The following is a 23143-nucleotide window of genomic DNA, read 5'->3' as shown; positions in this document are numbered from 1 at the left end:
TGGTCAGTGCTAAAGCTGAAACTTGGCTGAAAGAACCAAGAGCAAGCTACTGAGTTCAAGAGAAGGAAACAGGAAACTTAAGAGTTTGGAGCAGTCTGTACGGCTTGAGGAGGTGACAGGAAAAAAAAAGATGAAACACAGTGAATAAAGCAGGTGCCCTTACCACTGTTAACAAAGTAGTTGTTTGATTCAGAATAGAACTATGGAGATTGAAAGGAGAAACATTTTACTGAAAACGAGGCATCTGGCATATAGTTCCTGGTTAGAAGAAATAATTACCTTATAGGCAGATACAGGAATGAAGGATATGCTTTTTTTTTTTTTTTTTTTTTTTTTTTTTTAAATCATGTATTTACTTGGATATTTCTTAAAGGAGAAAATTCCCAGATTTTTAAACTAAGGCTGTCTGAGAGTTTTCATCCTAACTTTGTTAGCCAAGGCGTAGCACAGAATCCAAGCCACTGAAGTTACAGTTAAGAAAACCCATAGCCGACTGACTGTCATCATTCCCCCAAAGTATTTATTTTTCCCTTCTGGAAAATGGACAAAATCCTAATCCTCCAAATGAGGGTGATGAAGCTGTAGTGCCTGTAAAGGCTGTATTTACTTCGTTATCTGTGTGACACCTGTGAGAATCCGTCGGGGCGGTGAGGAGAAAATGCCAGACGCTGAAGAACGGAGAGCGTGCCCTCAGACACATCTACACCGCCCACACAGACGCGGCCCACAGCTTCTTCTGGAAACAGCAGACTCGGGCAGCATTTCTTTCCATCTCTCCAGTCGTTAATCCAGCCCTACCCCGCTGCGGGGCGCACAGCCCCTGCCCGCAGCGCACGGAGCCGGCCGGGCCCCCCCCGCGGCCTCCCCGGCCCGGGCGGCTGAGGGGAACGGCGGGAACGGGCCCGCGGGCGCTGGGGCCGCGCCGCCGCCGCCGCCCGGCAGAGGCCGCTACCGGCGCCCGCCCGCTCGCTAACATGGCGGCGCCCAGAGGCGGCGGGCGGCGGTCGCTGCCGGTGCCGGTGCCGGTGGTGGTGGCCGCCGCGCTGGCGGCGCTCGGCGCCGGGTGAGTGTGCGTGCGGGTGTGCCCGGGGCGGCGGTGCGGGTACTAAAGCGGGACACCCCCGGCTTCCCTCCTTCAGTCGGGGTGGGTACCGGGGGCTCCCCGGCGGCGGGGGGGGGAGCGGGCCCGGGCTGTCGGTGGGGACCGCCGCCCCGAGCCGAGCAGCTCCTGTGCCACCGGCAGCCGTGGGGCAAACGCAGCTTGTCGTTGCAGGGGCCCCCCCGGAGACCCTCTGCTGCAGCCCTATTTCCCCGCCCGACACGGCCCTCGGCACCACCACAGGCACGTTCGGGACTGTCAGCCCCTCAAGTACGGCAACGTGACCCACGAAGCTTGGCCCAGTGACAACGGGACGGGCGGCCCGGTGGCTACCACCAGAACGTTTGTTTCTTACATCCCCCCCGAGGGAAAGGACCGCAAGGTGGTCTATGGTCACTTCACTTTTGTGAGGAACCCCCTGAGGACCTTCTCTGTGCTGGAGCCGGGCGGCGCGGGAGGCTGCCGGGCTCACCGCAGAGCCCCCGTGGAAGAGACGGCAAAGCTCGGGAAGTGTCTGGTGGCCCAGAACGGCGGGTACTTTGACATGGGAACCGGAGAGTGTCTTGGGAATGTTGTGAGCGACGGAAAGCTGGTGAGGAACTCTGGAGGCCTGCAAAACGCTCAGTTTGGCATCCGGAAGGATGGTACCATGGTGTTTGGGTAAGGACTTGGGGCTTGTTTGGAGAGTGCTCTCTCCTCCCTGCAGACTGGTAGGCACCACTGGGGCAGGAAGCATTGTCCAGGCAGTGCCTCCTTGGCCTCCCGCGGTTAAGAGTAGAAGGATGCTTTAAATGCTCCAGTTAGGGATGTCCTACCTGTACCCCATTGAGCTATCCCTCTGGCCATCGGCTTTTTTTCCTAGGATGAAGAGAAGCTGGATAAGTTACTCTGATGATCTCTAGCCGCTTAGGTTCCTGTGTCTCCCGACATGCAGCAGGTACCCTTGATTATGGTAGAAGGGGGACAGGTCTCTGTCCTCCTCACAGAGAGACAGAGTGGACTACATAACTGCTCTGGGTGCAGTACAGAAACGCTGGGGTTGGAAGGGACCTCTGGAGGTGCCTCATCCAACACCCTCCTCAGCACAGGGTTGGCTGGAGCGGGTTGCTCAAGGCCACGTCCAGTCAGATTTTGAATATCTCAGGATGGAGAGTCCACAACATTTCTAGACAAGCCTGTTCCTGTGGTTGACCACATTTTACAGTAAAAAACTTTGTCATATATTACGTTACTTACTGTTAAGTAGAAATCCAGCCATCTCCTGGATTGTCTGTGCTCTGCTGTGTTGCCCTTTTAGCAGATACCAGGATGGTTAAAGTCCCCCATAACTGCCAGGACCTGTGAACATAAGGATTTTTCCAGTTTTCTGAAGAAAGTCTTATCTACTATTTCCTGACCAGGCAGCCTGTGGCAGACATCCACCGTGACATCACCCACACTTATCTGCCAGAGCTCTAATCCTAACTCGTAAACCCTTAGCTGGTTTGTCAGTGCCTAGGCAGAATCATAGAATCATTTAGGTTGGAAAAGACCTTTAAGATCGAGTCCGACTGTTAACCTGGCACTGCCAAGTCCACCACTAAACCGTGTCCCTCAGCACCACATCTACACCTCTTTCAAATACCTCCAGAGATGGTGACTCAACCAATTCCCTGGGCAGCCTGTGCCAGGGCTTGTCAGCCCTTCTGGTGAAGAAATTTTTCCCAATATCCAATTTAAACCTCCTCTGGCACAACTTGAGGCCGTTTCCTCTCATCTCATCGCTTGTTACTTGGGAGAAGAGACCGACCCCCACCTCGCTACGACCTCCCTTCAGGCAGGTGGAGGGAGCGGTAAGGTCTCCCCTCAGCCTCCTTTTCTCCAGGCTAACCCACCCCAGTTCCCTCAGCTGCTCCTCATGAGACTTGTGCTCCAGACCCTTCCCCAGCTCGGTTGCTCTTCTCTGGCCGCGCTCCAGCACCTCAGTGTCTTTCTCGCAGCGAGGGGCCCAAAACTGAACCCAGTATTCGAGGTGCGGCCTCCCCAGTGCCGAGTGCAGGGGGGCGATCACTGCCCTGGTCCTGCTGGCCACACTAGTGCTGACACAAGCCAGGATGCTGTTGGCTTTCTTGGCCACCTGGGCACGCTCTGGCTCCTATTCGTCCGGCTGTTGACCAGCACCCCCAGGTCCTTTGCTGCCGGGCAGCTTTGCAGCCGCTCTGCCCCAAGCCTGTGGCCTTGCAGGGGGGTTTGTGACCCAAGTGCAGGACCCGGCACTCAGCCTTGTTGAACCTCGTACAATTGGCCTCGGCCCGTCGGTCCAGCCTGTCCAGGTCCCTCTGTGGAGCCTTCCTACCCTCAGGCAGATCAACGCTCCCGCCCAACTTGGTGTCATCTGCAAACTCGCTGAGGGTGCGCTTGATCCCCTCGTCCAGATCCTCGATGAGGACATTAAACAGAACTGGCCCCAGTGCTGAGCCCTGGGGAACACCACTTGTGACCGGCCGCCAACTGGATTCACCTCCATTCACCACCACTCTCTGGGCCCGGCCAGCCAGGCAGTTTTTTACCCAGCCAAGCGTACGCCTGTCCAAGCCGTGAGCAGCCAGTTTCTCCAGGAGAATGCTGTGGGAAGCGGTGCCAAAGGCTTTGCTGAAGTCCATGTAGACAACGTGCACAGCCTTTCCCACATCCACTACGGGGGTCACCTTGTCATGGAAGGAGATGAGGTTAGTCAAGCAGGACCTGCCTTTCGTCAGCCCGGGGCTGACGGGGCCTGACCACCTGGCTGTCCCGTACGTGCTGCGTGATGGCACTCGAGGTGATCTGCTCCATCACCTCCCCTGGCACCGAGGGCAGGCGGACAGGCCTGTAGTTCCCCGGTTCCTCCTTCCGGCCCTTCTTGTAGACGGGCGTCACATTTGCCAACCTCCCGTCACCTGGGAGCTCCCTGTGAGCCGGGAGTGCTGAGAAATGATGCAAAGGGCCTTGGTGAGCACTTCTGCCAGCTCCCCCAGTACCTTTGGGTGGATCCCACCCGCCCCCGTAGACTTGTGTGTCTCTAAGTGGTGTAGCAGGTCAGTAACCATTTCCTTATTGGATAATGGGGGCTTCATTCTGCTCCCCATCTCTGTCTTCCAACTCAGCTGGACAACGACTGGTCTTACTATTAAAGACTGAAGCAGAGAAGGCATTAACTACCTCAGCCTTTTCCTTGTCATTTGTCGCTATGTTTCCCCCCCTGCATCCAATAAAGGATGGAGATTCTCCTCAGACTTCCTTTTGTTGCTAATGTATTTGTAGAAACATCTTTTGTTATCTTCTATGGCAGTAGCAGATTAAGCTCTAGTTGGGCTTTGGCCCTTCTATTTTTCTCCCTGCATGCCCTTACAACATCTTTATAGTACTCCTGAGTTGCCTGCCCCTTCTTCCAAAGATCAGAAACTCTCCTTTTTTTTCCTGAATTCTAGCCAAAGCTCACTGTTTGGCCAGGCTGGTCTTCTTCCCTGCCGTCTTGGCTTTTGGCACATGGGGACAGCCTGCTCCAGCACCTTTAAAGTTTTCTTCTTGAAGAATGACCAGACTTTCCGTACTTCCCCTCGCCCTTCAGGAATGCCTCCCAAGGGACCCCTGGCTCAGGTCCACTGGCCACATGGTTGGCAGGAGTTGTTTCATGCGCAGTGTCCTGGGACCATCATTAACAGTGCTTTTGTGCAGAATAGTGGAGAACAGGGTCCACCCTAGCTGCTAAAGTGGTGTTTCGCAGTGCTTGGCCTCTAGTTTTGAATGTAGCTAGCTTTCATTCAGCCACCTTCTCCCTGCTTCTGGAGCCTGCTGGCAGCAGAAGAGGCTTTTACGTGACACTGCTGTGACCGTGGGTAACTCCTCCTGCTCTCTCTTTCCTAGGTACCTGTCTGAGGAAGATGTCTTGGATCAAGCAAACCCTTTTATGCAGCTCGTGAGTGGGGTAGTTTGGCTCCTAAGAAATGGAGAAGTGTACATCAGCCAGAGTCAAATGGCTGAGTGTGATGAAATTCAAACCACAGGTAAATATTGTAAAGCCTAGCTTCAGCCTGGGTATAGATTGTCTTTCTCATGGGGCTGTTGGAAGGAAGGGGTCGCAGTGGAAACTATGATGTCTAGTTGCAGTTTGCCACTCACTTAAGAAGTCCAAATTTATTCTGTGCTACTTTACACCAAGCCTGCAGCAAATGCAGTACAAGGAATAGGCTGCCTGCATGGTGAGGCTGCACTTGCCTGTTCAGGGTTGCTGAACAGAATTTGCTGAGGACTGTAAATAATGGTGGCATGGTTATTAATACTCGTCTAGAGAAACTCAAAGCAGAACCCTCTTACAGGAGTTTAAAACTGAAGGCTTCTGAATCCCCTTCTTTGTCCCAGTGCCACACAAAAACTTAACAAGAGTGCTTCTGGAAATGTTATTCCTAGATGAGCTTGGATGAACAAAAGGAACCTGGGTTCTGTTCTCACTGTGTTTCAGTTTAGATGAGCTCCTCGCGGGGAGCTGTTTTGCGCCCAGATGTGTCTAAACAGCCCATTCTGCCACCCAGCTGGTGCATGAATTATTCCCTCTCCCGCACAGGAACCTTTGACAAGTTCATCAATGTGATATCAGCCAGGACTGCGGTTGGACACGACAGGCAGGGGCAGCTGGTCTTGGTTCATGTGGATGGACAGACAGAATCCAGAGGGTAAGGGCAGGGTTGTGGTAAGGTGGGTGATCTTGGGGCAGGTGCAAGATCAATCTTTAAATTCTGTCACTGGAAGTGGAGGGACTCTGCAGCTGCTTGTGATATGTTTTAAGGCAGAGGCTTGCAGGGCTCAGGAGGTCGGCTGAAGACACTGCCATGGTGTCTTCCTGGCAGAAGAGGCCAAGGCAGCCTGCGGGCAGTGAGTCGGCAGCCCTGGGATGGGAGAGCTTCCCCCCTCCCGCTGAGGAGAGGCACCAAGCTGCCCGTCTAGCAGTTTCATTGAAGTCAAATGGCATGAATGAGCAACGAACAACTGTTTGCTTTTGCAGGGTCAACCTCTGGGAAATGGCTGAATTTCTGAAGAAGCAGGGAATCATCAATGCTATCAACCTGGATGGTGGAGGGTCTGCGACGCTGGTCTTAAACGGGACCCTCGCAAGCTACCCGTCGGAGCACTGGTAGGTGCTGGTGGCACGTGCCCAGGGCTGCACAAGTAACCGAGCAGCTCCTGTTAGTGTGCAGAGCTCAGTCCTACCCCTCTGCTCTGCAAGGGAGTCGGTCTGCGTTGCTGAGAGATCACAAAGTAAAGTCAAATGACGGGTTTTGAGAGCGTGTGACTCCGAAACTTAAATCTGACTGAGAGGCCTGATGTGAGAATCAGATAAGGAACCAGCTCCTAGTCTGGGAGAGTCAGAGCTGCACATTCACAGGAATTAGCAGAGGTCTGTCAACAGCTTTTTATTACGGAAGAGAAATGCTGACTTGGAGACCCTGCCCTGCCTCACGTGAGGGAACCTAAAGAATATTTTAGGTTAAATTTAGCTTTTAGTCATTTCTGACTGTGAACGTGAAAGGATTTAAAGTTGAGTTTGCAGTCTGACAAGCATTACTATAACTGCAGTGACATCACTTATATCAAAGCAAATCATATTGAAAAGGCCTGTCGAACGCCAAAGTTAGGGAAGCTGGGACTGCTTCAGGGGAGACTTTGCACATTGCTTTCTGTAATTCCATCTTTGAAACGTCTGCCGTCCAATAGGAGTTAAAACGTTGACTCAGGTCTAGTTTTATGTTTCTATTTTCCCGTTGTGAAAGTTCTCGTTTGCCAGTGTGAATCGGGATGAAAACGTGTGGATTATATCAACTGGTTGCAGGTAGGGCTGGGAGCCTCACAGTGCTTGCAGGCCTTATGGGACCCGTCTTCTGTCCCCAGCTCCTTTGACAACATGTGGCGTTGCCCTCGGAGCATCTCAACCATCCTGTGTATCCACGAGCCTGCCTGCGAGCCTGCAGACTGCGGCGGTCACGGGGACTGCGTGGAAGGGGAGTGCCGCTGCGCCGGGGATTTTTGGAGAGGTCCAGCCTGCGACGCCTTGGACTGCGGCCCTGCCAACTGCAGCCTGCGCGGCGTCTGCACCGCCTGTGAGTCGCCGTGGTGTGCAAAGGCTTCTCGGAGGTGCCCGGCGGGTGCCCGGGGGCAGCTCCGGGGGAAGCGTGGGCCCTGGGCAGCGTGTACGTGGGGAAGGACAGCTTCTTGGCCCCCCCCCCCCCCCCCCACTGCGAGGCACCGCGGCGGCGCCTCAGCCCAGCTTCACAGGGTTTCACAGGATCTGCTTCACGGGGTCCTTGCCCACTCTGGTGCGAGGGAGCGCAGCTCACATGAACCCGCACCAGTGGTAGCCACTTCCTTCGTGGCAGAGAGCAGCACCCTTGGAGAGCCTTCCCAGCCTTTTAGGGCCACGGGTGCCGATTGTCTGGCCAGCCCATGCCCTGACTCTGGAAGCCAGCTGGTGCTGTAAGCCCTTGTCTTACCTTCTGGGCATATGGAGCTGCTCTACCCCTTCCCTCCAGCATCTGGAGCGGCAGTAGAGATGGGCAGAACACGTCACCTTTAGGAGACAGCAGCAGGGCTAAGCTGGGACTCAGATCTGGAAACCAGGCTTTTAATAGAACTGCACTTCAAACTCGGTGTCTCAGTTTCCCTTTCTGCCTCCTTTTGTGCTCCTGGTTTGTTTGCAGAGCTGCTGATGGGAAGGGCAGTGTATTACGCTGTGCAACAGAGCAGCTGAGCTCTGCCCCCTCCCCTTAGCACTCCTTCCTTACTTGACTCTCCTGCTTCACGAGTTTTACAAGTGTGCAGTTGCTACTCCTCCATAAACTCATTTTGAATCTAGGGACTACTGTAGTGTGCATCCCCCAGCTTCTGCTATTCTGTGCCTGCTCAGTCCTGTTTCCCTGTTCCTGTGCTACCTTCCTGATTCTACTCACAGTCAGGTTTGTACCAGTGGAGTGACTGGGCAGAGCTCAGTGGGTGCAGGTGTTGCTAATAATTGACCCAGAGTTAATCTCTTGAAATCCAGTCAGCAGAAGGTTCTGCTGTGTTTGGCAGCTGTAGTGGGTGCATGTTTGAACCCAACCCATGTGTGAGTTCAGGATTTGTCTTCTGTGCCTTCCCTGGCAGGGAGAATTAAGAGGGCACCCCAAGAAGCAGAGGCTAATTTTGAGCTCCTGTTATTTCTGAGTCTTTCTCTGTTGTTGTTAATGCCTGTTTGTGTGTGTTTGCACAGCTGGATGCCTGTGTGACGCTGGCTGGACGGGCAGCAACTGCAGTGAAGGTAATGCTGACTTCCACTCCTCTCCACCACTTCATAGCCAGCAAGAGGATAGTGTGAACCACTTCCTAACCAGTGGTGGGTGGCTCCCCAAGAGGGAGCAGTGAAGGGAAAGGCCACACCAGGTCCTTTTCTTTTTGTCAGTGTGACTTTACTTGCAGCTTGAGCACCTTAAGATCAGCTTGGTGCGAAGCACTTTAAGTGCCTTGTTCAAGGCACAGACTCAGCTTCTGAGCTCTGAGCAGCCATCAGCACCCTGTGCCAGTGAGTGCTGCATGGCTGTAAGCACGGGGTGGGATTGCTCGCCTTTGTAGCGAGCGCCCTGATGAGATCTCTGCTTGTCTCCCGTAGCTTGTGCCAGCGGTTTCTATGGGGTTGCCTGCGCTCAGAAATGCCAGTGCCAGAACGGTGGCTTGTGTGACCCCGTGCATGGAGCCTGTTCCTGCCCGGCTGGGTACTATGGCACCACCTGTGAGCAAGGTAAGGGCTGCTCTGAGTAACGGCCTGGGCTGGGGACAGGCTTTTCTATCACATCTGAGCCACCTCCTGTAGGCACAGCAAGCGTGAGGTGTGCCCTGCAGCCTCCAGCCGGCACTTCACAGCTGGAGCAGAACCTACCAGCTCCCGGCTTTTAAGGGCTGGCTAAACAGAAGAGGAGGGAGCAGGGGGGAAATACGAGTTTTCGTCATCAATAGAAAATTGTGGATGCCTGTTTCGCCTCTGCCCCAAAGAACTGTGTTGCTTTCTGTCGTGGTTTAGGCCTGGTTGACAGCCAACCCCAATGCAGCAGCTCTCTCTCCCTTCCCCTCCGGCAATGAGAAGGGACAGAGAGCCAGGCTTGGGGTTCGAGATAGGACTGGGATGGGGGAAAATTCCCCTTTATGATCACGAGCAAAAGGCAGACTCGTTAGGGGAAGGAAAAAAAAGAACATACATTTATTACAGACACTAACAACACATAACAGAGTAGGACAGTGAGAAGCATTGCCGCATCTTGAGAACACCTTCCCCCCACCCCTCCCTTCTTCCCGGGCTCAGCTCTGCTCCCGATATCTCTACCTCCTCCCCCAGGGGCGCAGGGGCAGGGAATGGGGGGTGCAGTCAGCGCTGCCACTTTCCCTTATCTTCGGTGAGGGGAGTGTCCAGAACTTGTTCCTCCTGCTCCATCGTGGTCCCCCTCTCACAGCAGACAGTCCTCCACAAACTTTCTCCAACTTGAATTCCTCCCATGGGCCGCAGCGTTCCCCACACTGCTCCGTCATGGGTCACTAACTTCCTCCGACTGGATTCCCTCCCACGGCTGCAGCCCTTCCCGAGCTGCTCCGGCGTGGGACTCCCCCGCATGCTGCAATCCTCCCCGCGCTGAATTACAGCAGCGGGGCTGCCTTTTCCCATGAGACCCCAGCCTTCTTCGGGCACAGAACCTTGATCAGCTGAGCAGGAGCAACAGGCCACAAATCAATGTCTGCTCCACCATAGATCTTCATGGGTGGCAGGGGCGGCCGCCCTGCCGTCTCCCCACAGGATACAGGGGGGTCTCTGCTCTGGCACACCTCCCCCCTCCTTTCTTCCTCCGTTCCTCCACTGACCTTGGTGTTCACGCAGCTGCAGCAGCTCCTCCTCACCAGTCCCACTGCCTGTCACCACGTCCCTTCTTAAATACGTTATCGCAGAGGCGCAGCTGATTGGCTCAATTTCCCAAACAGAAGTGGAGCTGACGTGGAGCTGGGGGAGCTTCGAGAAGCTTCTCACAGGGGGCCACCCCGATAGCCCCCTCCCCTGCCACCAAAAAACCCCACCACTCACTCAACCCAGGACACTTTCCCAAGCTTGTGAGTGTAGAAGGTGAATATTTGAACATCCTTCACCCGAGGTTGTGGCAGCAGGCCCTGCCTGTAGCCCAGGCTCCAGGTGTCTCAAGTCAGTGAGTGTGAAATGCTCCAAAGGGCCATTTGGGCTTACAACCTTCAGACTCTGGCTGTACGTGGACTGGTGCTGACAGCTAGTGCTGCACTCGATTGTGTAACCACTCCAGCTTTTCTAAAGCGCTCCAGGCCCCCCCCACCCCTTGTACCTGAATGCTCTGGTGACAGGGCAAGTTAATTACCGCGTGGGTGTAAACTTGTTGTGCATGGGTAGTGATGCTTTGTTCTCAGCCTAGGAATCAGTCTAATCCCTATTTTACAAAATCTTCACTGTGAAGTAAACAAAGGAACAGCAGTTAACTCACCGTTTGGTGCTTTCAGGCTGGAGGCAGCGGGGTGGGCAGGCAGAAGAGCTTTGTCAGGCTGCAGGAACCCTGGGGACCTGACTGCTTCCCCCAAGCTTTGCTTGTGAGCCACACGCCAGGACTGTAGCTCAGATGTGGCAGGAAGGAAAACAGCAACAAGGCCAGAGACTGTTGTGGTGACAGAAGCGACACAAATACCTCAGTGGGATCTAGGTGAGGTTTGAGCCTCTCCTAAAGCTCTGAGTGTGCCCATCGCCCCCGGTGCTGCTGGCGAAGCAGGGGCAGTCGAGCTGGGGGCAAGGGGAGCTGCAGCGACAGACTGGATGGTCCAGAGCACGCGGAGCTTTGATAACGAGCCATTTCTTTGTCATCAATTCCCTAGAGTGTCCCATGGGCTGGTATGGGCCCAACTGCCAGAAACGGTGTGCGTGTGAACACACGTGTCCCTGCGAGCGGGAGACGGGCAGCTGCAACGTCACCTACGACTGGGCAGTACAGAACCAGTTAAACCAAGGTACCTCTGATTACAGCGGTTGTGTTTTTCCAAAAAAAAAAAAAAGTTGGAAGAGCAGCTTTGGTGTGTAATGTTCTGTTTGCTTAGTTATCGGCTCTTGCTGGCTGTCATCTTACCTAAGCTTGTTCTTTTTTAGTGGAATTTTACACCCTCCCCTCAACACTGCCTTGCTTCCTTGTGTTCTTTGTTTTCCAGCTGGGCGGTGTTTGGCTTCCCAGAATAAGGGAAGGAGCAAAGAAAAATTCTCTCTGTCAGAGTAAGTGTGTACTACTCATCATATCCGTATGTAACTCCACACTGAGTCCGTGGCTCACTGCGAGGTGAAGTTGTTCACAGCTCCCGCGTGCCAGGGCCGCGTGTCAGCAGAAGAGGTTAGAGACCTGCTGCTGCACTGCCCAAAACCCCCTGTGATCCGACTTCGCTGTATCACCTGCAGCTCTCGTGATGGGAAGGGTGAGGACAGGGAAGGGAAGGGGCTGAAAACTTAATTGTAAGACAAGTGCTGAGCTGCAGCCCCCCAGCCTCCCGGGTCATCAGTGCAGGTTTGCGCTCTGAGCCTGGCGCTCTGTTGCTTGCAGTTAGACAAGAGCCACCTTTCCTCCCCCCCAGCACACTGTATGTGCAACAGCCAGACAGGGACAGGCCTGACACCAGCACCTGGCTTCTGTGGCGTTGGTGAAGCTCCAGTCGTGCTGCAGGCACAGCTGGTTGCTTGTTAACTGAGGGGAAAACTGAAAAAAAAAAAAAAAACATCTGCTCTGGCTGCCGGAGCAGCCTTTCAGAGGCTTTCGCAGAGCATGTTCTCACGTGCCTCGGAGCAGAACCACGAGCTTGTGATGACAGAGAACGGAGTACAAACCTTGAGAAATCATTTGCACACTGGGAACCTGTGAGAGCAGGTCAGATGTTGCTTATGTGGCTTTTTCCTCTGTCTGACAGAAAAACCTGCATCTCCCTGACCTCTGTCTTGGCTCTGCTTCTGGCGCTTAGCGCCGTGGGAAACGTAGGCCTTTTTCTCAAGGCCAGGTCCGAGAGGCACCACGAGAGCGGGGATTACCTCTACCACCCCCTGAGGGAGATGAATGGGGAAGCCAGTCACACCTCCACATCTGCTGCCTGCGAGACAGAAGATATTCAGGACCAAAGTCAAGCACTCCTTTAGCGTCCAGGATGGGGAGAGGTGAGGTAATTTACTCTGCACCTCCTACTGCTACAGAGGCTCTGCAGACCTGGGTGTGAAACTGCTGCCTACCCTGAGCAGCAGCAAGATACCTCGGTCCTGGAACCTCCCTCGCTGCTGGCCCAGCCCTGCTGAGAACAGTGGCAGCTTCCCTGCCTTCCTCTGCGTAATTAGTTGCCACGAGAGGAGGCTGGGCACGAGCCCTGGGGCCAACTTCCACACACCCAGCTGCCACTGCCGCAGCAGGAAAGGAAATGGGCTGGTTCCCTCCCACACTTGAAGGAAGCGGGTGAGGAACGTAAGCCCCAGGCATGCCAGAAAGGTCCCTTCTCACCCGAGCAGTGGTATTTTTAAGATGCAAGAGGAATTGCCTGTAGCCTAAAGCTAGGCTTAAGGAAGTTGTAGCCTGTCTGCCCTTCCCTGGTAAGCTCCGACTTCTATCATAAAACTGAAAAAAGATTTCCTAAGGCGTTGAAAGAGATGCAGCACACAATAAAGTGACATCATTCCTCCTCCTGGCGACACAGGGATGGGCCCTTCTTGCACCTGACTTTCTTCATCTGGCCTGTGCTGACCGCAGGCCCAGAGTGGGTTTTTTACTCAACCCTTAGTCCTGTGCTTGAGTTTTTGGTAGGTTCTTGCAGTACGGCAATACAAAAAGCTTTTTCAGTTGGAAAATGTCATTCCCACCTTCTGTCGTAGCTCCCGGGAGCCGGTGTGGGCTCGGCCACCGAGGGACGAGACCCCGGCAGCGGCCCCTCCCTCCCTCCGGCCAGAGCTGCCCTTCCCTCAGCGGCGGGTCAGTACCTACTTGAAGCAACCCAAGATCCTCAACGTCTCGGCTGGAAGGGAGACGTTTTACTATAATACATCCTTGCACAATGCATTGTAAAAAAAAAAAAAAAAACCCCACCACATTTGAATTTGCTTCCATGTGAGGGAAATCTAGCCTTTAACACGCTACTTTAATGCTGCAAAGAGGGGGTGAAAGCCTGTCTGAGCCTGAATATTAACATTTTTATGCACTCTGTTTTTATCTCTCCATGTAAAGGATATGTAATTTTTGTGCTGCGGTTGGCATCAAATCACCCTGTAAACAGAAGATTCTATTTTTCTATTATTTACAGAAGACAATTTGAAACTTTAATAAAGTCTATTAGTGATAACCACCTGAAACTTGGATTCTTAATATTCTGTTGCAGAAGGAAGGTGCAGTCCTTTCCCCATTAATCTCAGTTGGTCCTTCAAACCCCGTAGGGCCCTTTTTATTGTAAATAACCAACTTCATTGCAGGATAATGTGTTGTACCAGCCTACTCCCTGGTATGAAAATAAAATAATGCTGGTTCTACAGGAAAAAATTAAATAATGCTGAATACAAGCAAGATTTACCTCAGTTCCTGTGGGTAAAGAGAGCAGCACACATGCTTACATTTTCAGAGTTTACTACAGTTTGAACAGTTGCATCAAACAATTAGCCACGTTCTTTAGAGATGCTTTTTTATTTCCAACATACAGAAAATGTACAGCTCCTATCAGAACCTACAAATACTGTAACTAAGTACATTTGTTGTTGAGTAACACATGACGAAGCACTAATGCATTTTGCTAATGTGCTTTTAAAGAATGTTTGGGACTTTTTTGGCTGAGAAAAATCAGGACTTCAACCTATAAAAATAAAGACAGCTGCAAGGGAGAGAAAGTGCATGCTTGTGAAAAAAAAAAAAAAGTAATGCCCATTTAACTTATGTATGTAACTAACCAGCTTGGAGGTGGCTGTTGATGTCATTAAAAGCCATTGCATGTCACACAATTCCTATTTAGCCTTCCAAGAGATAAATAATCAGATATAAGACTCATCACAAACTTGCTGAAATAATATTAAAGCTAATAGCATGCAGGAATCTCTGACAAACGCTTGTCAATGTTAGCCCTTAGAGTTCAAGAGCAATGTTTCTTGCATTATTTGGCTCACAGTATAAAAATTTCTGCTATTAAAGAAGTGTGAACTAGTAAAATGCGTTTTGAAATAAGGGATTCCTCTGACTCTAGTATGGCTGGCCTTAGCTCCTGTGTCAACATACGGCAGCTTCACACCTGAGTTGAGCGGACGGCGAGGCTCGCCACTTCCGCCAGGAATACCGAGTTGCAGGAAGAGTTACAGATTTTAAATGACTGGATTATGGCATTTTCAAAATCTGGTGAATAAACCAAATTGGGATTATAAATTCTTATTAAAAGTTGTGGGGTTTTTTTTTTTGCCCTGTTCCTGAAAGGGAACTGATACAACCAGACCGGCCAACCGTAAGATGGAAGCGAAGGCGGCTGTGTCGCGCTGCAGCAAAGGCGGGCGCGGTCACGCAGAATCCCCTCGCGTGCTGACATCTGGGGTTGCTCTTGCCCCAGCAGCGGGTGCAGGGAGCCGAGAAACAGCCGGGCCCGGGCCGTGCTCTGGCTGCCTCCCTGCTGCCAGCGCCTCGGTGCCCCTTCACAGCTCACCCCTTGGCACGTGGAAGCGGTAAAGCAGCCAGCGCTGCTGACCTTCCTGGGCTAAAGCCTCCCTCGCTCCCTCCACAAGGCTAAGGTGTTCTGGCCACAGCAGTTTTAAAAAAAAAAAAAAAAAGCCCTTTTCAGACCGGAAAGACAAAGCGTTTAGTCAAAATGACTCAGTTGCTGCATCCCAGCTTTGCCCCCACCTAGCCATCTCCAGGGCGTGCCCAGGTGTTGTGCTCCGTGTTTGCTTTTCCCCCTAAATGGTGGGATGGGGCAAACCTTTAGAAATGGCTAAGAATAAAGGTCTCCTATATGGCCATATTTACCTGGAAACAATGGCACAACACTTTGTACCTACAACCTAGCATCCTTTCTCTTGAGAGCTCCTATCGCACATTAAACATGGCAACAGCTCTCTGAGGTAGGTATTGTTTTGCATATGGACTATTTGAAACAGGGGAAAGCCCCAATTTGTCAAGGAGCTGTTTTTTAGAGACCCAGCTGGTTACCCAACCACAGCCCGAGCGCGGTGGCTTCACTGGAGAGCAGCTGTGGGGGAGCAGGGAGGGCCCTGCTGCAGCACCAGCTCAGCCCCCGGCGCTGGAGTCCATTCTGCGAGGTTCTGGCTCGGGAGATTTTTTGAGAGACGAGTAGCTCTCGGAGCCAGAATCCAGAACTCCTTCCAGTCTCAACTCAAAAGAGGTTGCTGTGAAGAAAACAGCGTGTTTGACTTTTCTATAGCACGCTGATGTCATTTTAGGGGAGGGGGGGGGGGGAAGTACTTCAGAAGAATTCTTCTTCCCTTGTCGCTGCAGATCACAAAGTGAGGTTTATAAAGCACAGCATCAGCCACGACATCCGAGCTGTTGCCTCCTTTTTCCTGTTCTGTCAACATTCAGGAAAAAGGTGGGGAAAAAAAGTTTATATTGGATTATTTAAATTGGTAGCTGAGTAAATTGGTAGGTGGAATTATCCAGCCAGTTTTGCTTAAAACTGACGAGGGAGAGATCAGAAGCTGCTTCCCAAAGAGAGGCGTGCAGCAGAGGAGCAGCACTACGGAGGAACAAGAGGAACCGCCGGGGCTGCAGCATCCCCGGGGCCAGCCGGAGGGAGCAGCAGCCCTTCATCTCCTCCTCCTCATTCACAGACCTGCCAGGGGGCCGAGTTCCAGGCGCCTCGCTGGCAGGAATTAAACATCCAAAACTTTTAATGGTGGGAGAACAGCACCTACCACATTTTAAAATTTAAAAAAAAAAAAAAAAAAAAATCCACTGCAACAGAAGGGATTCTTAACCAGAGTAGACTAAGAGAAACACGGGAAACAAGAATATTACCACCAAGGGACGTGACCAACCATGTAAAAATCAAGTCACAAGAAGCTGAAATCCTGAAACAGCACAGGGAGGATGAGGCTGGATTTGCCCCTGAGGCTTTGGGAGTTAGGCTGAAACTCTATTTCTAGGTGTTCAGTCAGTCTAAAGAGAATGTACAGAAAGAGTAAGGTCTTGTTTCAGTGTGCCAGGTGTAGGAGAATGAATGAGAAACATCGTAGTATTGCCTGCCACGTCCCAAAATGTAAAGGGGCTACGGGAGCTGCCCTAGTAGAGGGCTGGACCGGTGAGGAATGTGGGAGCGTGTTTGAAACAAAAATCAGCCTGGGACAACAGAAGTGCTTAGCCCACCCTTTCACTCATGGCCTCGCGCCTAAGGAGAGCTCTGCAGGAGGGTTACATCAGCACTGCTGGACCAAGAGGAGATAGAGTTGTTCTGGAGGTTGGATAAGCAGCATGAAGAGAAGAAGAACATCAATAAGCTGATTGCGGAACATATTCCATCTAAGACGGCTAAGCAGATAAGTGATAAAAGAAGAGGACTTCATAAAAGTCCAGTGAAGAGAAGGGAAGATGATCAGGACTGAAGGAAACAGCTAGAAAAAGAAGGAGAACATCTAGTGAGCACGAGACCCTGAAGAGATAAGGGACTAAGGTCGCGTTATCAAAGAGGGATGTCTGATTGGATAACATCAGAAAAGCTGTCTGTTCTCCATGGCCCATTTGAAAGGTTGATCGAAGGGAAATAAGATGAATTAACGTTGGTTGATGAGGCAGTTGAGGACTGCTACTCATGCCTGTAGGTGAGGTCCACCAAGTTGGAAGCAAGTCAAGGTCAGAAACACCAAGTGGCTCGCAAGGCCCGTCCTTAGGAGCCACCAAAGGAGCGGATGAAGAAGGGGGGCAATTTCTACAGTTCCAGCGGCCGTTTCACCTGGACAGATGGAAAGTAGCCGGCATTATCCTGAACGACGTTGAATCCCTGAAGTGCGGTCTCCCATTTGACGAAGCGCACAAGGTGTTCAAGTCAAGATTGGGAATCACTGTGAACATTCAAGGGCCTAGGTGCATTCAGGACCTTTGGCCAGGCAGACAACACGGCATTCGAAGCCGTGACTATGCCAAAAGAGATCTCTAAAAAACCATCAAAATTGATGAGCAAGAACACAGCACCAGGACCAGATGGGCTTAGTTTGAGGGATGTCATTGGGACTGATCCCCACTATACCCAGTTAATAGAACTACTCAGTCTGTGGTTGGTATCTGGTACAATACCGGCCACGGTGAAGGACTGTTGGACCATATTATTAACAACGTCAGCATTACCAGAGCACCAGAAAGATTATCAATAACTGGCAGCCAATTACCATCAGATAGTCTGCCTTAAGACTGTTCTCAAGGATTATAACAGCAACGTTGGCCAAGGCATGTCCCATTGATCTATGACAAAAGGGAAATATAAGATCAACAGAATGTGCGGAAAAATCTGAAATTGTTACAGCTTTTAATTTGGAATACAAAAAAAAAAAAAAGAGAAGTGGCCCCTGGGAGTAGTCTTTGTTGATTTAGCCGAGGCTTTCGACATGGAGACATTCTCACATCATTGAGGCTCTAAAACAAAAGGCTGTGGATGATCATATTATCACCCTGATTGCTAATTTGTGTAACAACATCAATATATCAATATCAACATGAAGAATGAGCAGTCGGATCCTGTTGGGATTCACATTGGTGTAAAACAGGAAGATCCAATGTCTCCAATTTTATTTAACTTTTCTGTGGACCCTTTGCTGTGTAAATTGGATGAGGAAGGAAATGGGTACCAACACTACTTGACATATATAACAGCTATGACTTCTGCAGATGACCTGGTACTGCTTAGTGGTTCTGGGGAAGGAATGCAGAAAAACATTGAAATTGTTGAGGTTTTTTGTGACTTAACAGGTCTCAAGACAGAAGGAGAGAAGTGCCATGGCTTTTACATCTAGCCTACAAAAGGATTCATACAATCAATGACTGTCCTCCATGGACAATTAAAGGCACCTCCCTCAACGTGATTGAACCTGGTAGTTTTGAGAAATACCTGGGCTTACAAGTAAAACCCCTGGATTGGAATATCAAAACCAGAACTACTGACTGAAGTGACAGAATAGTTACATTGGATTGGAATGTCATTTTTGAAACCATTGCAGAAGGTCAACATCTTGAAAGGATATGCTATTCCATGCTTGATCTGCTTGGAGGACCAGGCTGATATAAGATCCACGTACCTAGAGATGCTTGACTTGGCGATAAAAACAGCCATCAAGGGATGGGTACATTTACCAACAAGTACATGTGATGCCATCCTGTATTCCAGGATGGAGGTCTCTGTCTCACCAGACTTTTGGGGTTAATTTCCAGTGTACAGGCCCAAAAACTGCACAGGATTTCAGTCTTCTGATGAAATAATTAAGGCTATTGTAAGTCGAGAAGGTATAGAGAAAGAGTATGAAAGGTTGTGTGTTGTAGCAGGAGGGAACAAGGATAAGATTCCACATATACGGGACGTGAATGCAATTATGGTGAGAGCAGAAGAGTTGGGCAGAGAGGAGCAAGACTCAGAATTGGAAAGGGCTGCTCCTCAAGTCATCTTTCCGAGACCCTGTGACTGGTGTAAGCAGGAATTTATAAACTGGACTCAGCTGCTGTCCCAGGGCTGCGGGTTTTCCAAATTTGAAAAGGATAAGATCAGCAATAGTTGGCTCAAATATTACAGAGGCATTCCCCAGAGAAAGTTTATTACCACTTTACAACTAAGGGCTAATGTCTGCCTCACAAGAGAATTCTTGGCAAGGGGTAGACAAGAGACACAAATTAGATTGCGTTGCCATTGTTGTGTGGAGATTGAAACCTGTTTGCACATCACTGGTTATTGTCCTGTAGTACAAGACAATAGAATTAAGAGGCACAACCAAATACATGAACTGTTGGTGGAGGAAGCCAAAAGGAAAGAATGGGTAGTATTTCAAGAACCGTTGCTGAAAGATGAACAAAATGAATTATATAAACCAGGCTTGGTCAAAGAGGACAAAGCTTTGATAGTAGATGTTATGATCAGGTATGAAAGTAAATCAACATCATTGGCAGAAGCAGCAACGGAGATACTAAAGGAATATCATCATCTTAAAGTTCAAGTTCAAGAACTAACTAATGCTACTACTATTAAATTTACAGGTTTCCCATTGCGTGCACATGGCAAATGGTATCAAGGCAATTATGAACCGTTAGTGGATTTGGGACTCTCCAGTTCCCGACAAGATAAGGTTACATGTCGTTCATCAAATCGAACACTATTCGCATCAGTAGACATTGTACATCTATTTGCTAGTCAAGCGAGAACAGTAGTAAAATCTTAAATATATTATTGTAATTGTGAATGCATTTTGTAAAGAATTATCTTTAATAAAGTCTTTCCTACCTATCTATCCCTTATTAGTAGGGTGGAACTAACCAGTCTCGTGACGATTAAGATCAAGAGTTAGGCCCCTGGAAAAAGAATAGGAGTATTGAAAATCTATCGATAGTATGTAGGGATACGAGAATTAGAATCATGACATGTCACTTATGCTGATAAAAAGACATCAATTACCAAATTGAACCATTGATTACTGATTTGGACATAGGTGGACAGGCCACCTTTCCTTAACTTGGAAAAGAAACATATAAAAGTTATATGTGTTTGTTAAATAGCATCAGAATTGATTATGGGTAAAGGATTTTACATGAGGGATACACACATGCACTTTTAATTCCAAAACTCTTGATTCTCTGGAGCAAATACGGTACTTTTCCCCTCTCTATCAGACTCCAGCTATGCTGAAATGACAGAGACAGAACATTTGTTCATTTGGGAAAAATGGTAAAGTCCACAGAACAACTGATTTCTCTGAAACCAGAACTTTCCTGGGGCCTGCGTAACTAAGTTACCTGTTCCACTCTTACATCAAGAGGTGCAAGGTGGGAGAGTAATTTCCTTGACTCCAATCCTTTATGCAAGTTGCTTGGTTTCTTTAAACACATCAAGTTCTTCGTCTCCCACTGTTCAAGTATTAGGGCTCTTTTCTCCTTTGTCAATGCCTGGTGCTTCAAAACCAGCAATTAATAAAGCAGGGTCAGAAGGAACTACTTTACATATATGTTGTTCTTTGCTGCACAGATTCCATCAACCTTAAAAACCTGGTGAGAGGGAAAAGAAGCCCCAAGTCTTTACTGAGAAACGTGGCCATGGGTACATGGATTGCTGTGCTGAAGGAAGAAACCAACTTCCACCACCACCTGTGCTTCCCTGCACCCCAAGCCCAGAACTGTTTGTGCTGCTCCCCAGCTGGGGAACCAGAAACTCATTCATCTTAGACCACATTTGCCATATTATGTGACACGAGTCACTCAGCTGGGCTAACCTGAACAACTGCAGGGGCAGTACCCTCACGATCCTTCTGTAGGCAGATCTTATGCAGAGGGAACCTCCAGTTGGTGCAGAGGAGGTTTTCACACAGCACAGCTGGAGCTGAAAGCAGACATCTGTCTGCATCGTAAATCCTGCACATCCAGCTGCAAATACTGCCCAGGGGCAACTGAGTATTTGATGCCCATCCTCATTTTGTTGCCACCTAGACAATAACACATAGAACTTTGCTACCCAAGCTGATCAATGGATCACTAGCACCTTTGCTACACATCTCCTCTCTGGAATAATCCATGGAAATTATGGACAAGCATGGTGTCATTGCTGTGTCGTAAAGACGCACTATCTCCTTACAACTCCTGAACTCAATCCTCACTTCTTACTCCTGAGAAACATCCCTCTGGAGTCCAAAAAGCATTGGACTCTGACCTTGCCTCGCAGGAAAAAACGACACACAGCCCTTACCCCAAATGCTATGAGCGATACAGCCCTTTATGCAAGAACATCCAGCGATCCCAAAGATTAGAACCTAAATAGAAAGATTTCTTGGGATTGAAGACAATCAGTTATTCCTTTCTAAAAGAAAGTTTGTCCCATTAAAAAAGGTGACTGGATTTAATAAATAGTCATTTCTGAAATTATAAATAAGTTAAAAATTAATTTTAAATAAGCTAGTATTTGAATAAATATGTTTCAGTAAGTGCTTAAATACATACATGCTTTTTTTCTTCTAAAGTTTTCTCTTCTAGCTAGATCATGTTTTAAAGAAGCAATTTCTATAATACTGTCATAAAATTTTGTGCCTTCAGGAAATAAAATATTGCTTTTCTTAGCCCTTTATACTTTGATTCACTTCCCATCCACTTTGATGAGATGGGTCAGATCTACTCATTATTGCTTGTAAACCTGAGGAAAAAGGAATAATAGTCTATCTTTAAGATGCTGCTTACTGGAGGCAGGTTCTCTGCCTGTACTTTCTAGAAAACCATTTTGACTTTTGTGTCTGAGAGGGTTAAAAAAAATCCAACACATTTCCTAATAGCATCCTGTCAGATCAGAAGAGGTTTTAGGTTTGACCTGGAACTGATTTCTGAAACATCCTATCTGTATAAAGGTATTTACAGTTTGCTTCAAGTCCCTGCACCTGAAACGCCCCCTTTACTTTCTGATGTGTAATTGGTACCCTGGGCACCCAGAAAACTAGATTAGTTTTGCTACACATGAATAATCTAGTCCTACAGTTCAAACAGATAAGGCAACATCAGTCTCCTCTACCACGTGTAGGAAAAGGACTGATTGGAAAGAGCCCTTTAACGTTCAGTAATACAGAGATTCATGCAAACTGACATTCGTCCAAAAAACACAACTTGTGAAAAAGACTACTGAGAAGTAGGCATCTGATATAAAAATTCTAAATCTGCCATTTGAAATCGAAGTTTTTAAGTCTAAAGTAGCTCCCAGAAGCCTCTCTGTGTCCAAATGGCTGCTACCTATAGTCACACAAACAACTGCCTCAAGGCTCAGCCCCTGTAAGGCTCTTTGGTTTGGTGCACAGAGCAGCTCGGGGGGGGGGGGCAGGAAGCCCCGAGCGATTTTTCCTGCTGCTGTAGCCTTGGCCCTGCTATCTAGAAAGATGGGAGCTGCTCTGGGACTGGCTGGAACATGTCGTGGCTCCACTCAGCTGGGAAAAGCCGCTGTTGCAAGATTCCAGGCTTGACATGGATCCCCTGGGATGGGACAAAATAGAAGTATTTGTTAGGAAGACAGCTATTAATGGATACCTCTACATCCCACAGATCATCTTACACCCTATAACACTTGCAAAAGTATTTTATTTTTCGTCCCATCATTTTCAACTTGGTCTCTAAGAATCTCTGTACCATGATGAAAAATCCATTTGTTAGAGACATCTTTTCTTCCTGGCAATAGATATTATACCTTGTCTCTTGTGGTCATTCTGGGAGTGGGACACAGCTGGAGCCTCTGTGGGGCTGCATTCACTGCCCCTGAGCAGAAAGGAAAACTCAAGAGAACTCCAAAGGCAGCACAGCTCAGTGAATACAGCTGCCCCTGCTAACCCAAGAACCCCAACCTGCTAAGCACGAGAGTCCCAACTTCAGCATGTCCAGCCATGGCCTTCAGCTCCTTCTTCCAAAAGCAGACTGGGTTCACCATAGTTGTGATGGCCTACTGTTCCTGACTCATTTTTATGCAGGCAGAGCAACAAGGTGCAAGTTTGAATGACCGCAGTGGGGAATTTGCTGCTGCTCTGACTCCACAGGACCTGGCCAGGTCACATTCTCAAGGTTGCCACTTGCCCATCCGCAAGTCTGTTCTACCTAACACTTCCTCCAACTCCTAGTGAAAGGTTGAGTACTTGCAAAAAATTCAAGGTGATTTGGAAAGTACTTTTAGCATTAAAGGAGGGTGGGCAAATCCTGCCAACATGGATGGATTCACCTATTCAGAAAGCACTCAGCAAACCACGACTGACATCCTTCTCATGTGCTAGACAAAATACGCATTAAATAGCTCAGCTGATATTTG

General features: G+C 49.5%; 2 protein-coding genes across 4 annotated transcripts in view; one reads left to right on the top strand and one right to left on the bottom strand.

The window, feature by feature from the left end:
• Positions 1–955: 955 nt before the first annotated feature.
• On the top strand, positions 956–13492 carry NAGPA (N-acetylglucosamine-1-phosphodiester alpha-N-acetylglucosaminidase). 2 transcript variants are annotated; one of them, XM_042798557.1, is made up of 12 exons: positions 956–1063; positions 1274–1759; positions 4985–5124; positions 5682–5790; positions 6120–6248; positions 7004–7212; positions 8358–8405; positions 8754–8882; positions 11015–11146; positions 11342–11402; positions 12086–12326; positions 13029–13492. In XM_042798557.1, the coding sequence occupies exons 1-11, from the start codon at positions 975–977 to the stop codon at positions 12306–12308; spliced, it is 1755 nt and encodes a 584-aa protein (XP_042654491.1). In that variant the 5' UTR covers positions 956–974; the 3' UTR covers positions 12309–12326; positions 13029–13492. The 2 variants fall into 2 exon arrangements, with proteins under 2 accessions (XP_042654491.1, XP_042654492.1); XM_042798558.1 differs by having other exon boundaries at positions 12086–12331.
• A 319-nt stretch (positions 13493–13811) lies between these two features.
• SEC14L5 (SEC14 like lipid binding 5) overlaps positions 13812–23143 on the bottom strand; it is a 45963-nt gene continuing 36631 nt past the window's right edge. For both annotated transcript variants that reach the window (XM_032998400.2, XM_032998399.2), the window contains exon 17: positions 13812–22323. In XM_032998400.2, the coding sequence (XP_032854291.1) occupies positions 22218–22323 (106 nt within the window). In that variant the 3' untranslated portion in view covers positions 13812–22217. The remainder of the gene's footprint in view (positions 22324–23143) is intronic.

This window comes from Tyto alba, unplaced genomic scaffold (genome assembly GCF_018691265.1).
Source record: "Tyto alba isolate M040663 unplaced genomic scaffold, T.alba_DEE_v4.0 Super-Scaffold_28, whole genome shotgun sequence".
NCBI lineage: Eukaryota > Metazoa > Chordata > Aves > Strigiformes > Tytonidae > Tyto > Tyto alba.
This window is presented reverse-complemented; position numbering and strand designations above follow the sequence as displayed.